We start from the raw sequence: 15,006 nt of genomic DNA, 5'->3' as shown, positions 1-15,006 counted from the left end.
GGAAAGAGATAGAGAGATAGAAACACTGATGGAGAAACATTGGTCAGCTGCCTCCTGCACGCCCCCTACTGGAGATCAAGCCTGCAACCTGGGCATGTGTCCTGACCAGGAATCAAACCAGTGACCTCTTGGTTCATGGGTCAGTGCTCAACCACTGAGCCACACTGGCCGGGCTATTATCCCCATTTTAAAGATGATGGAACTGAGCTTAGGAGGGTGCTTCTTACTTATTCAAGGCCACACACTAAGTGATAGGTATTTATTTTTTAAAGAATATTTCTTTTTTTAATATATTTTTATTGATTTCAGAGAGGAAGGGAGAGGGAGAGAGAGATGGAAACATCAATGATGAGAGAGAATCATTGATCAGCTGCCTCCTGCATGTCCCCCACCTGGGGATCAAGCCCGCAACCTGGGCAAGTGCCCTTGATCGTAATCAAACTAGCGACCCCGGAGTGAATGGGACAACACTCCACAATATTTCTTTTTTTAATATATTTTTATTGATTTCAGAGAGGAAGGGAGAGGGAGAGAGAGATGGAAACATCAATGATGAGAGAGAATCATTGATCAGCTGCCTCCTGCATGTCCCCCACCTGGGGATCAAGCCCGCAACCTGGGCAAGTGCCCTTGATCGTAATCAAACCCGGGACCCCTCAGTCTACATGCTGACATTCTATCCACTGAGCCAAACCATAAGTGGGCATTTACATCCAACTCTCTTGAACGGCAGAGTCCTTATTCTTTCGACATCTTGTTTGCCTCTTTGAAAAAAGAACAACCCTGGCTGGGTAGCTCAGTTGTTTAAAGCATCCTCATGATATGCCAAGGTTGTTAGTTCCATCCCCAGTTAGGCCACATACAAGAATCAACCAGTGAATACATAAATAAGTGGAACAACAAATCGACGTCTCTCTCATTCTCTCAAATTTAAAAAAAAAAAAAAAGAATGATGAAAGGAAAACAAGAAAAAACGAGTGGAACAACAAATCAACGTCTCTCTCTTTCTCTCAAATTAAAAAACAAAAAAATGATGAAAGCCATGAAAGGAAAACAAGAAAAAAAGGACTGTGATAATCAAGGAGAAAGAGCTTCATTCACTAAGGAAGATATATCCAATGGGTTGAATACAACAGAGAGATTAAGTACGGGGAGAAGCAAAAAAAGGGTCCCAGCAGGAAAAGTGTTGGTGAGTTAGAGCACTGTCCTATGGCAGGAAAAATTAAATTGCAGTAGCCCGTCTGAGGATGAAGAGGAGACTTTCCTTGGGAAGCTCGGGAGTAAAGGGAAAAGAGCAATGGCAAGAGAAGACAGAGGGGAAGGACAGGCGTCTCAACCTGGGTGAGCTTGAGGATGTTCAGTGCTAAAGGGCAGGAACCAGTAAAGGTTGAGGACGTAGAAAAGCGGGGTTGTCTAATTAGGTGAGGTTCCTCGGGGAAAGAAGATTTAGGATCTTCTCACTCTCCCTGGCCTGTGCCCGCCTTCCCCCCAGCCCAGGTAGCCAGCTTGCTCCTGCATCCCTAGCAGGTGGCCAGCCAGCCTCGACTGAACGCCTCTTGAGCTGGAGGGTTCAGTGGCAACCTCAGCAGATTCTCAGTCAATTCTTGGCTGCCCAGCCCTGCCCTCCTCTCAAGGGCCAAGGCCCAGTGACTGCCCACTGCCCTCACTCTCCCCACTCAGCCAGGCTGCCTAGCTATTTGGAAGGCTGCTTTTCATTCCTCCCAGATGGACAAGATGTAAAGAGTAACCGCCTTGTCCTTTTTGTCCTGCCAGTCGATCATCGGAGTCACACACCCCAGCATCGTGGACTGCGTGCTGAACGTGCTGCGCTCGATGCACCTGGAAGTCCAGTATGAAGGTAGGGGAGGCGGCCAGGTCAGCCCCACGTCACAGAAGGTGGCAGTGAGAGCTGGGCACATTCGCTCTTAAAAGTTCTCTCCTATTCACAAGAGCCTTGTCGAGTGTTCTGGAGAGCCTCGGCCGACGGATGTTGATTCAGGATGGATGGGCAAGTTATTCAGAAAATGACAGTCACCTTCTGTACTTCGAATCGGCCACATGGTGCTTTCACAGTTGTGTAGAATTTGCCGGGGTCCAGAGCTGGCTCTGGTTCCCAGTCTTAAGTGGCGCTTCCCCTCTAAACAGAGATCACCCTGCACACTGTCCTTCTTCTAGGAAACGACGCTAGATAATGGTCGTCTTAGTGAGTCTTCATTTCCCGAGTGCCCCTGTGTGCCAGCCACCTTCCATGCGTCATTTAACCTAACTCTCAAAATAACCACAGAATGCAGGGCCAAGCACGTACTAGGTGTCTGAATATTCAGATGGATGAATGGTGGGGGCAGGTATTTTACGTTTTTCAGGCTAAAGCACTGAAGCACGGAGAGATTATGTTCTCCGAGGTTAGCCAGCTAACCAGATTCAAACCAGACCTGTCTGACTCCAAAGCATGTGCTTTTAGCTGTAGCACATGGCAGGTGTCTGCAGGATGTTACTCCCTTCCCTGTTCCTATAGTGATTCAGAGAAGGGAGATTCTGTTTTCAAAAGGAGGGTACAAGAGCAAGTGGTGTTTGAGGTGAGTCTTCGAGCACGGAAAGGATTTAGGAAAGTACAGTGGGGCCTTGACTTACGCGTTTAATTCGTTCCAAGACCGAGCTCTTTAAGGAGCTCCTTAACTCAAATTACTCTGTCAACTCAATGCAGAAAATCGGCCGAGAGACAGCTGGTATCTCAAAAAACTCGTTAGTCGAGACACTCGTAAGTCAAGGCCCCATTATAGACAGAAGCAGAGGAGGGCATTCCGGAAAAGGGAATGGTACACATGAAGGCCTAGACATTGGGAAAAGCAGGCGTATGTGGGGGTGACAGGTAGACCATTTGGTGGAGGTGTGGTAGAGGTCTTGGTCTAGGAAGACCTAGGAAGGTAGGCTGGGACCAGATTACAGAGCACCTGAGTGCCAGATGGAGGAGTGGGCACTCTCTCCAGTAGGCAGCATGGAGCCATTGAAAAGTGGACCATGAGCAGGTGAACGGCAAGGGAAAGCACTGTGTCAGGAAGAAGGCCTGGGTGTGGTCTGCCAGGTGGCCAGAGCCACAGGGAGACTTGAGGCTGGAGGCCAGTTGGGAAGCCTTTGGATTGTCCATACAACAAAATGGGAACGTACTGATCTAGCTGAATACCGGAACCCAGAAAGAGAGAGAACGAACAAGACAGAACTGCCTGGGTGTGGAGAATGAGGTGGCATAAGCAAGGGGGCATGGGCAGGGCCGAGGAGGCCAGGACAGCGAGGAAAGTTCTGGGCATCGTGCATATCGGGACTCCTGTGTCCAGAATGACAGGCTGAGCCCCAGGTCCTAGGCATCTGGGGAGGGCAGAGTAGCAGGCAGGTTCTCAGGTTCAGGCGTGCAAGTGAGAGTCTCAGAAAGATCAGCAAAGGTCTGAAGGCTTACGTTCAATATCAATCATTTTTTGGAGCCAATGTGGAAAGCATGTCAAGTGTGTTTTTCCTTCAGCGGCACTGTCAGTTTTATACTTGTTTGACCCCTGCAGGGATGTGTGGGTACGTGGGCCTTGTGTGTTGAGAAATAATGCTGTGTTGAAATTGATTTCCAGCTGGAGCATTCCCCTAGCTGGGGAGCAGTTGCCAGTTGAGGGGGTGGAGTGGTAGAGGCACCTAAGTAAAGGTCGGAAGGTGGTCGCTGGCATCGGACAGGGAGTGACCTGGCAGCTTAATGTTAAGAAGCTTAATCAAACAACCCTGAGGAGACCAAAGTGGGTGACAGCGAGACCTCCCTTCCCCAACCCACTTCCCCATGGCAGTGTGACCACTCCCACTCAGCCATCACTTCGCAGCTTAAGCATTTCCGCTCTGAGGTCTTCCCCGACCTGCCTTCAGCCCCTGCCCAAATGCAGCCCTCCTTCCTTAGTACCACCCTTAGCCCTCCGCCCTCTAGAACCTCCCTCCATCAGTGCAGTTATCTCCAGAATGGTAACTGCCCTTTACATAGCCTGCACAATTTCAGTGTAACTGTCATCCTTTTTGTCCTCATGTCCTCCCCGTAGTCCCCAGCATACGTTAGGTCTTCCGTCCACTTTTTTTAAAATATATTTTATTGATTTTTTACAGAGAGGAAGGGAGAGCGATAGAGAGTTAGAAACATTGATGAGAAACATCGATCAGCTGCCTCCTGCACACCCCCTACTGGGGATGTGCCCGCAACCAAGGTACATGCCCTTGACTGGAATCTAACCTGGGACCCTTCAGTCTGCAGGCTGACGCTCTATCCACCGAGCCAAACCGGCTAGGGCTTCCGTCCACTATTGTTGAAGGAATGAGGGCAGGGGGTGGGAGTGCTGCGCATGCACACCTTTAGTGACCACTTGCCTATGTGCCTTTCGCTCCCAGACCCGTGAGAAACCTCAGGCAGGGGCTGAGCCTGACTCATCTCCTTTTCCAGCGGGGAGCCTAGGACATAATGGGTACTCAGTAGAAGTTTGTTGAATTAATTTATGAAAAGTGGCTTAGCTTAATTTATGCTGATGAAGCCCTCCTGAGTTGGAACTGGCTTGGCTTCTTCCCATATCGGGCCCAGGTTAGAGTCCCTCTGCATTTATTTCATGACAAGGACCGCTGTGGCAGGCAGAGCGTGAAGCTTTATCACTGCCTTTTTTATTTGATGTGTGCGCATGTGGGCACAGTGAAACTCTGTACCTCAAAATAATTTCAGAAATGCCCAACTCATAGCACGTGCCCAAGAAATGTCTGCTGAATAAATGAATTATTCTTTTTCTCCAGGCCCTTCAAAATAGTCTTCCTGTCACTCGGAATATAGAGCATGCAGATGGAATGATTGTCCACTAGAGGGAGCAGTTTCACACGGTCGAAGCCGTGGAGGTTGAGGAGAGAATACTGTATCCCGCCCCTCACACCCCTCCAAAGGCAGGACAGGGGAGCTCGGACTGGTCTGAGCTGTGGTTCTAACAGTGGTGAGCGGAGAGGGCCAGACATGACTCTCTCTTGAGTGTGAAGATGCCAAATTGCAAGACCCAGACGAAGCTTCCCTTTACCCGAGGGTGATGGCAACAGTCAGGACAGAGAAGCCCGCTCGGCTGGCATAGCTGAATGGACTGACCGTAAAGGGCAGGGTTAGTTAGTGTGTGTGTGTGTTTGTTTGCCCTCAAAGACACTATTTCATCAAAGTCAGGCAGGATGATCTGTTGAGAGGTCAGTGGTCAGCGTCGAGCATGAATCGCACACACTTCCACAGTGAGCTGCCAGCGATGGCCTGGCTAGTCTCGCGTTTCGGGGCGTTTCCCCGGCTGAGCTCACAGAGCCCCGGAACCAGCCTCCAGACTGTCTTTAGCTGCTAGCTTGTTTTCTAAAAACAAACATTGATTGAACAAGTGTGCTGTGCCAAGTACTATGCCAAGTACTGGAGTTCTGAGTTTTCTTTGTCCTGAGGAGAAAAAGGAATGGTTTGGGAGGAGAGAAGGGAGGATGTGCCCTCTACCTCCCACGCTGTGTGTGCGCGGAAGTGGGGGTGATATCCTTCCCCTGGGAAGGCCACAGGGAGAGCTGGACTCTGAGGCAGAACCTGTGAAAACAGGACCAGAAGGGCTGAGGGGCTGGTGACTCCTTCCAGAGCCGTGTGTCAGCGGTGGAGGAGCCAGACCACGGCCCCACCTCCTTCTCTGTTGAGAACCCCACCTTCCCGCCTCCAAACCTGCCAGCCTGCCTGACCCGCATTCTCTGCTCTTTCCCATGACATGGCAGTGTCCCTGTTCCATCACCTCTTCTTCTGCTTGGTCTCTCAGACTTCTCTCCGCAGTCCCCCCTCCGTTCCTTCTGGAGCTCCATCTCCACTGACATGCAGATGTGCTCTGTATCTCCCGTTTTAACAAGTCTCCTTGGTAATCTGTGGATTAAAAGAGATTTCAAAGACATGTCCTCCAGAAAAAGGTAAAATTCAATCAGTGTTTGAGGATGCATACCCCTCCTTGACCCCAAGTTCCCAGCTACTCATTTTCCGGTTTTCTTCCTGCTCGATCTCTTACTTCTGACCCATTGGTCAATAGCAACTCACTCTCTTCTCTTGGCTTCTGTAATACCACGTCCAGATCTCCTCCCGCCTGCTGGTTTTGCCATTTTTGCTAGTTTCTCCTTCTTCTCTACCAGATTGTTGGGTCAGCGTACTTCAGCTGGGTTTCCTAAAATTACCTTTCCCTCACACCTGTCCCAGTGCCCCTGGAGGAGGGTGGTTAGGGAGCTCTGTGTTACAGGTTCTGAAACACCCTGCCCTTTCAGATTCTTAAAAAAGCTTGGAGGAACCCTGGCCAGTATTCTCAGTGGTTAGAGTCTCGTCCTATGCACTGAAGGGTTGCAGGTTCGATTCCTGGTCAAGGGCACGTCCCTGGGTTGCAGGTTTGATCCCCAGCCCCAGTCAGGGCACATGCGGGAGGCAACCAATCACTGTTTCTCACGCCGATGTCTCTCTCTCTCTCTCCCTCTCTCCCCCTTCCTTCTACTCTCTCTAAAAATCAATGGGTGAGTCTCTCTCATCATTGATGTTTCTATCTCTCTCTTCTCCCTTCCCCTCTGAAATCAACGCAAATATTTTTTTTAAATCAATAGAAAAATATCCTCAGGTGAGGAATAACAAAACAAAAAAATTTTTAATTAAAAAAAAAGAGTGGACAAGGAAACCTGTGCACCAGGCAGTGGCTTTCTCATCCCCACGGCAAGAGATTCTGTCTGTCCATTCTTGTCTGACCTTCACTCTGAAGGAGAAATAACCAGGGAGAAAGTACTGACGTCTTCATCCACTGATTCCAGAGGAGTTTTTTGTTTTCAGATACTTTAAAGATTTTAGAATTTCTTTCAATGATGAGCCCACTTAACCTAAGCGAGCCAAAATTTCAGGAAGGACTTCTCCAAAGTGGGCCTGCCTGGAATTCATCTCCATTTATAATTGCTGTGAAGTGAAAAATGGCAGTTTCCCCCCAGGGAGGCTCGCTCTTCCAGGAATTCATGTCACACAGGGACTTAATCATGACAGGTTGTCTAAAGCCACAGAAGTACCACTCACCGCCTCCCTCCCTAGAGAAGAGACACTCCAAAGTCATAAAGTTCTTTGGAAGGACAAATTAATGAATTCTGTTGGGGAGTTGAAATAATATACATATGTATGTAAATATATTAGTATCTTTTACAAATAAATTGTTATCTTAGGAACATAAAAATTATTTGATTTCATCAGAAGCAGACCATTATAAATTAATTTGCCAAATGTATGTTTACCAAAAATCAATTGGCCAAATGAGCAATTTGCTGAATGTCCAATTCACCAAACTACCAATTTACTGAAAAAATCGTATTTCCTTTAAACATTTCTAAAGTTTATAGTAGTTCCTATTGGTTGTGTTGGTAGGGCCTAAGCCAACACTTCCGATTTCTCAGGGATTTCAAACTCTCTCTGCCCCTCAGTACCCCCTTTCTGTCCTTTATTAGCCCCCTTCTGTAGCCCTCTGTCTCCCTTTCTCACCCCACCCTCCCCAGCCCCTCTTCTCAAGTAGTATGGTGACCTCCAGCAAGTTCAGTTACCAGGTTCCCCTCCCTGCCCCCACTCCCTGGCCCTGCAGCTGCACAGGGCTTGGGCAGAGGCAAATGAAGATTCCTCAAAAACCTGCTATGAAGGGGAGCGGGGAAAAAAAAAAAAAACCAAACCTGCTATGAAGACAAAATGAAAGCCATTATATTCAGACTTTGCAGAAATGTACAAAAGCTGTTAAATCAGTCATCTATATTTGCTGTCTATTGCTATATAACAAATCACTCCAAAACTTAGTGGCCAAAAAAATAAACATTTATTATCTCACATACGTTTTGTGGGTCAGGAACCTGGGAGCAGCTTAACCGAGTGGTTCTGGCTCAGGGTGTCTCGAGGTTGCAGTCAAGTGCTCAGCTGGGGCTGCCATCACCCGGAGACATCCAGTGTGGCTCGCTCATACGCCTGCCCAGTTAGTGCTGGCTGTTGCCCGGAAGCCTCGGTTCTTCACCACGTGGACCTCTCTACGGGGCTACTTGAGTGTCCTCACAACATGGCAGCTAGCTTCTCCCAGAGCAAGTGGTCCAAGAAGGAGCAGAGGAAGCCCCAGGGCTGTTTATAATCTAATCTCAGAAGTTGCACCTGTCACTACTGTTTTCCTTCGGTCACTAGACACCAGTCACTAAGTCCAGCTCAAGGGGAAGAGAATTGAGCTCCAGCTCTTGAAAGAAAACATGCTAAAAAACTTTGTAAAGCATATTTATTTTTCTTTTTAAAAAAATATTTTAATATGTTTTAATTGATTTCAGAGAGAGGAAGGGAGAGGAAGAAATAGAAACATCAATGATGACAGAGAATCATGGATGGGCTGCCTCCTGCACTCCCCCTACTAAGGATCAAGTCCGAAACCCTAACATATGCTCTGACTGGGAATTGAACCATGACTTCCTGGTTCATGGGTCAAAGCTCAATCACTGAACCACACTAGCCAGTCTTTTAAAAAATATTTTTATTGATTTCATAGAGGAAGGGAGAGGGAGAGAGAGATAGAAACATCAATGATTAGAGAGATAGCTCCTGCATGCCCCACACTGGGGATCGAGCCCACAAACCCAGGCATGTACCCTGAACCAGCAATCGAACCATGACCTCCTGGTCATAGGTCGATGCTCAACCACTGAGTCATGCTGGCCAGGCAGAAGTATAATTTAAAACGAACATACCATCTGATAAAAACTGCTGAAAAAAATCTGCTTTATATTTTCTAAGGATATATTATTTCCCTAAAATTACATGAGAATTCTACCACCAATGCTACTGCATCCCCAAAATTACATGAACACTTCAACTCCAACACTTTACTGATTTGAGACAGAGGAAAGAGAGAGAGAGAGAAACATCCTACAACCTTGGCTTATCGGGTTGATACTCTAATCAACTAAGCTACCCATCCAGGGCCTCAACTACACTTTATTTAGCATTTATAAGTTTCACTAGAGGCCTGGTGCATGAAAATTCCTGCACTGGAGAGGGGAGTCCCTCAGCCCAGCCTGCCCCCTCTCATAGTCCAGGAGCCCTCAGGGGTGGGAGGCAACCCGGTGATCAGGGGAAGGCGACGCCCCCTCACACCTCTGCTGCTGCCACTGCCAGCAACGCAAACCTCAGTCGGCCCTGGTTACCTGGGCCTCGGGCGGTCCTGGGCAGCTGAGGGGCTGAGGGGACTAGGCACCACCACCTTGTGGCTGTAGGTGCCGCCATCTTTGAGGGCAGGGCAGTCACTTAGCATATTCCCTCCTTATTGGCTGTGGGCACCACCATTGTGTGACTGTGTGAGGGTCAATTTGCATATTCCCTCTTTATTATATAGGATTATACAGTCTTCCAGAGTTGTCATTTGTTTTTTTAATAGAAAGCCTTCATGGAAAATTTTGTTTCTATCCCAGTTACCTGGCCTTCCAAGCCTCTGTGTCTGCCCGGGCCTGGTACTGTCTCCCCTTGTCCCCCTGGTATAGCAATGTTTGGTTTTGGTGTTGGGAGCAGTTCCAAAAGTGCCAGCGAGTAGGCTGGTGGAACTCAGTGTGAGACTTGCCCAGAAGAGCAGCTATCAATGGAAAACACACATAGCAATTCATATACCACCAGAGCACATAACATTAATTACTTTGTTGCCTGTCTTTTTAAAACAAAATAGTGCATAAACTATAATTTTAATGTTTTAGCATTGGGTGTTGAACAGTATGTGGTGAAAGGGGTGGCAAAACGTACAGAAACAAGAAACAGAATGTAATTGGTCAGGAAAATGCCTGACACAGGTTTCTTCCTTGCAACATCGCAACTTGCCACACACCCTGCTGGAAAAGGACCTGTGTGTGGACTCAAACTGGAGCGCACTTCTCGCCTGTGGCCAGCAGGTGGCAGTCTTGTCGGGAAGCGAAGAGAAAGAACTGGACCCTGGTTTTCCCAGGCTAGCAAAGAATTGAGAAACAAACCTCATGTGTGCCCAGTGACTTGCAATGGCTGCATGACACAGCCACGGTTCCCAGGTGCAGTCCCGTTTCTAAGGCTCCTTCCGCAGCTCGGTCGCCGCTTTTACTGTGATTCCCTGGGTTTCTTCATCTATCGGACAGGCGGTTGCCTCACCACGCTTTCTCCCAGTCTGCCAGGCCGTGGCAGTGCCTCTGCATTAGCAGAATCTTTCCTCTTGCACTAAAGTTTCCTCTGAGTGTCAGAGGCCCACTCCTTCCACCTGGGCTGTTTACTGCTGCTTCCATCAGCACTGGTGGTGTAGCTGACACCTACTCAGTTGACATTTGTCAAATGAATGCGTATGGGCCCTGCCAAGCGTTTCTCGGCCTCACTGGGCATAATCTCTCCACGGCTCTCCTGATCCAGCCACTTTCCTGAATACCCTTCTCTTCCTTCCCAGACCCAGCTCTGCTGGCTTCCTCCCGCCTTTCTGGAAGCTGCTGCTCAGTCCTTTGTGCGTTCCGTTCCCCCACCGCCCCCTTTCTTTTCCTCGCAGGATCCAAACCCAGCTCCTCTTCTCTTTCTTTTCTTCCTGTGGTACCTAGTCCACTGCCATGGTTTTAATTACCACCTATAATGACAGAAACAATCATGGATACCTTTATAAAGGGCTTACTAAATGCTAAGTACTGCTCTAGCTCCTACCTCATTTAGTCCTCAAATGAGGTGGGCACTATTGTTCCCCTTTTATGGGTGATGAGCAGAGTGACCTCTCCCCTGAGCTCCAGACCCATATTTCCATTTGCCCCCCGCACCTCTCCCTTTGGATGTCACTAACCATGTTCAGAATGGGACTCCTGGTGTTCTAGCTCCAAATCTTTCATTTTCCAAGGTCCCAGCCTCAGGGAAAAACACCCAGATGTGGGCAATTGTCGTTTCTTTCTTCATCCCATCTTCGGCCAACTTCCAAAAAGCCAGTCAACTCTAACTCCTGAATATCATTCAAATATGTCCCCTCTTCTCCATTCTGTCTCCTTCTGTAATTCAGGTCTCTGTATTTCTCACCTCTAAACCAAACTCCATCTCTCCAGTATGGTGCCCACACACAGTCTATTTCCTGGTTCTCCACCAGAGTTTAGTGGTAACGAACATGAGCTTTGGCCCCGGCCAGTTTGGCTCAGTGGGTAGAGCATCAGCCTGCAGACTGAAGGATCCTGGGTTCGATTCTAGTCAAGGGCACATGCCTGGTTTCGGGCTCGATCCCCAGTAGGGGGCGTGCAGGAGGTGGCTGATCAATGATTCTCTCTCATCATTGATGTTTCTATCTCTCCCTCTCCCTTCCTATCTGAAATCAATTTTTAAAAAAAAATTTTTAAAAAAAGAATATGAGCTTTGGAATCTGTAGAGTCATTCTACTACCTATTAACTGTTTGATCTTGGGCAAGCTACTCAATCTTGTTGAGTCTTGGTTTTCTCTGAAATGAAAGATGAGAAAACACCTGCTCTACAGGGTGGTTGGCATGTGCAAAACCCTCAGAAGCTGGGGCTGGCCTACCTCCACAAGCTTAGCTCTCACCAACACCCTGGGTCCCAGCCAGGCCTCCCTGCTTGCCTGGCCACAAGGGTGGCATGCACTTGGCAGCATGGCACTCGCCACATTCTTCACTCCAGTCCCCTCCTTCTCCCTGTGGCTTTGTCAGCTCACGTGTTGCCTTCTCCAAGGAAGCCATCTGCTTCTCTAACCCCCAACCCCTCCACATGCTCTGACACCAACCTGGCTTCCTTCGTGTTCTCAGAGCCCTTACAACACATCGTAAATGCCAGTTTCCTTACTGGTGTCCCATTAGCTGTGTCATCCCTGAAGGCAGGGATTGGGCCTTCGTCCTCCTCGTTGCCCTAGCACATGGGTCCGACACGGAGAAGACGCTCACTACGTATGTGTTAGATAAATGAAAGCACCCATGAGTAAACCTGTGTGAGGCATTTTCCTGACCAGTTACCAACCAGCGACTGCTTCAGTGTGGGGCGGGGGTGTCATCAGTACCACAGGCGTTGCAGTCTCCTGTTGTCCTTGGCTTTCTGCATGAGCCTGCTGTGCGTAGTCACTAACGCAGGGCAGAGAGTTGTAACTGGCTGTGGCGCTTGTGGAGATATTTGGGCAGGACAAGCACTTTTGCTTTGGGTGTAAACAGTGACAGCTATGAATTTTAACTCAGTCAGAGATGACTCAGTGAATAAATCTTCGTTTTTCTGAGGGGCTCCAAGTGTTGCAGATACATAATCAACGAAGGATCAAGCATTTAGCGTAAAGTGAATAGGCAGAACCAGACATTTGTCTCCTGGAGTACTGGGTCCTACGTGGGCAGAGAATGCCGTTTGTGGTCAGGGAAACTTCATAAAATATCCCCACCCGTTCACTCCTCCCCTGAATGTCCAGGAGCCATGTCCAGCTGCGGGGAGAGCTCTCTGAGGCACAGGCTGGCGCTTTTCCTGCCGCGTCCTCGCACGAAGGTGCTACCAGCCTGTGCCTGGCACGAGCCCAACCACTCCTGAGAGTCGACCTGCAGCTGACAAGGCCCAGTGTGCGGGTGTGAGGAGCCAAACACTCAGACCTAAAACCCAAGCTGCACTCATTCCGGAGGAAGGAAGAAAAGGTGTCACAACCAAACAATAAGAACAGGGGAGAAGGACGGGGCGGGCAGGGGGGGGTCAGACACCAGCCAGTCCAGGCAGGGGCTCCCGAGCAGCCAGAGGCGTCCCAGGCGCATTACTGTGCAGGTGGGAGAGTGTGGGGGTGACAGGGGGGCTGGTATGCTGGCCCCTTTCTCTCCACAGTGTTGCTGGCTCCGTGATTCCAAATTAGAACCAAACCAAATTAGCGCTGGCCGGCGGCTCGGTTGGTTGGAACATCCTCCTGTACGCCAAAAGGTTGTGGGTCCACTTCCTGGTTAAGACACATACCTAGGTTGTGGATCAATCCCCAGTCAGGGCGGATATGGGAGGCAACTGATCAATATTTCTCTCTCACATTGATGTTTCTTTCTCTCCCTTCCTCTTTTTCTAAAAAATCAATAAAAACTATCCTCGGGTGAGGATTTAAAAAAAAAAATTAGAGCAACTGGCGGCTTTGCTCACATGGCAAAGAATGATCCCAAACATGTTCTTACTGGGTAAAATCTCCTGACAGGGAACTAAAAGGTCAATTTCTATGATTCAAACAGATAACACTGTTAATATAGCAGTTCTGTGTCTACATGGCAATCTGGTATGCAAAAGAGCTAATCAGGGAGATAACAAATTATCCTAAATGTGCTCTCCCAGGAGTAAATGGAGAGAGAGAGGCCCCACCTGGCTCCTGTGCTGGGACAGCGCATCTCTAAGTCCTGTCCCGTGCAGCCAGCACATGTGTTTAGAGTAACACTTACCACGGTTAACATGTACCATCTCAACCTGCCCGTTCCAGCTCTGCCTCTCTGGTTCCTCTCTCTACATCTCCCCAGGCACTCCCACGGCCTGCTGACCCCTTTCACAGGCTCCTTACCGTACTGTGACAATAGGCATTCTACAAGCTGAGTGAACGTGGGGAGGAATGAATAACTGGAAAATATCTACAGAAAACTCCTTCAATACATTCTAATTGCCTCCTCCCGCCTAACCAAATCTCTCCTTCCTGTTGCTCCCACTGCCTCCTAGCTGTGGTACCTCAGGCAAAGTGCTGTACCTCTCTGAGCCTCATTCCTCCATGTAAAATGGGGTTAACAGGCATAGTGTTATTGCAAAGCGACTCTCACTGCCCTCAGCACACAACCAAGGCAAAGAAGGTCTCAATAATGGTCCATCAGAAAGGAACGTTTCTCCAAACTGCTGTCCACCTTGCCTGCATGCTGGGGTCCAACCCCAGCAGATCCAGGGGTCCCCAAAGGTGTGGACTGAGTCAGCGAAGACTATCCACCCTCTTCCTACAGTGGAGTCCTATCCGTCCCGAGAGTGGGGCTTACCTAAGTGTCCCTGTTTGGGCGCCATCTGTCTTGTTACATCTGTATTTATACCAGTTGATTTTAATCCTGTCAATTTCTATTCCAAAGGTTAGGGCGTTTCTTATTTCCATTCCAGGGAGTAAAGATTATGTAGCTTAAGGGTGATTGTTCGTAGTTAAAGTGATTAACTACCCGCCTGGCATTTAGGTAAGGGGTTTTATTCCCTCCCTAACTTCAAGGAAAAAATCAATAAAATATATTTTAAAAAAACACACATAGTCCCAAGAAGGGGAGCAAACATATTAAGAACAGGATGCCATATATGCCAGGTCCCTTGAAACATATGCTGTGCAGATGTTTCTTCCCTGCAGCGACTGTGTCAAGCAGCAAGGATGGACCGGCTCCCGGCACCTGCACCCCTTTTTCACTTTCTGCCACACATCCCCACCCACCTGCTGTCTCCTCCTCACCCCTTGTCTCCCTTTGAAAACCCAGCCCTTCCCTCCTGCATGAATCCTCCTGAGTTCCTCCAAGCCTCCAGGATGGATGGGCTCATCACCCAACCCTGCCCCCCAGCCCCCACCCCGGCTAGTGGCTGGTGGGGGTGCAGGGGGAGAGCTCCCCCTCCTCCTCTGTAACCAAGAGCCCCAAGAAGGCAGGACCGAGGTGTCCTCTGCCCAGCTCTCCCCACACCTGGTGCAGTGCTGGCCAATTAAAGGTCAGGAAAGGTCAATGAAGAGGATGAGGTAAATAAAGCAAAGCAATGTGGTTCAAGGAGCTCTCTGCTTTCTGGCTGGGGACGGAGAGTGTGGGAGGCAGGCTTCTGCATCGCCTCTGCCCTCCCCAGCCATCGAGCTGATCAAGGACCTAGTCAACTACGACGTGTGCGAGGCGCTGCTCATCGGCCTCGTGGACCTGTTGACCCCACCCATCCCGGAGGCCAGCGAACTGCAGCCCAAGGCCCGGAGCAGCGGTAGGGATCGCTGGGACGGAGGTGGAGGGTGGGGACGGGGTACC

At 49.2% G+C, this 15,006-nt stretch overlaps 1 protein-coding gene across 1 annotated transcript in view; it reads left to right on the top strand.

Moving 5' to 3' along the window:
* Positions 1–15,006, top strand: part of LOC102753148 (chromosome unknown open reading frame, human C1orf228) — a 39,730-nt gene that overhangs the window by 22,879 nt on the left and 1,845 nt on the right. Inside the window, exons 7-8 of the mRNA XM_006769280.2 lie at positions 1,774–1,858; positions 14,837–14,962. Of these exons, the coding sequence (XP_006769343.1) occupies positions 1,774–1,858; positions 14,837–14,962 (211 nt within the window). The remainder of the gene's footprint in view (positions 1–1,773; positions 1,859–14,836; positions 14,963–15,006) is intronic.

Source organism: Myotis davidii, unplaced genomic scaffold (assembly GCF_000327345.1).
Source record: "Myotis davidii unplaced genomic scaffold, ASM32734v1 scaffold924, whole genome shotgun sequence".
NCBI classification, from domain to species: Eukaryota; Metazoa; Chordata; class Mammalia; order Chiroptera; family Vespertilionidae; genus Myotis; species Myotis davidii.
The sequence above is the reverse complement of the archived record's forward strand: the minus strand, read 5'-3'. Positions and strand labels throughout refer to the sequence as shown.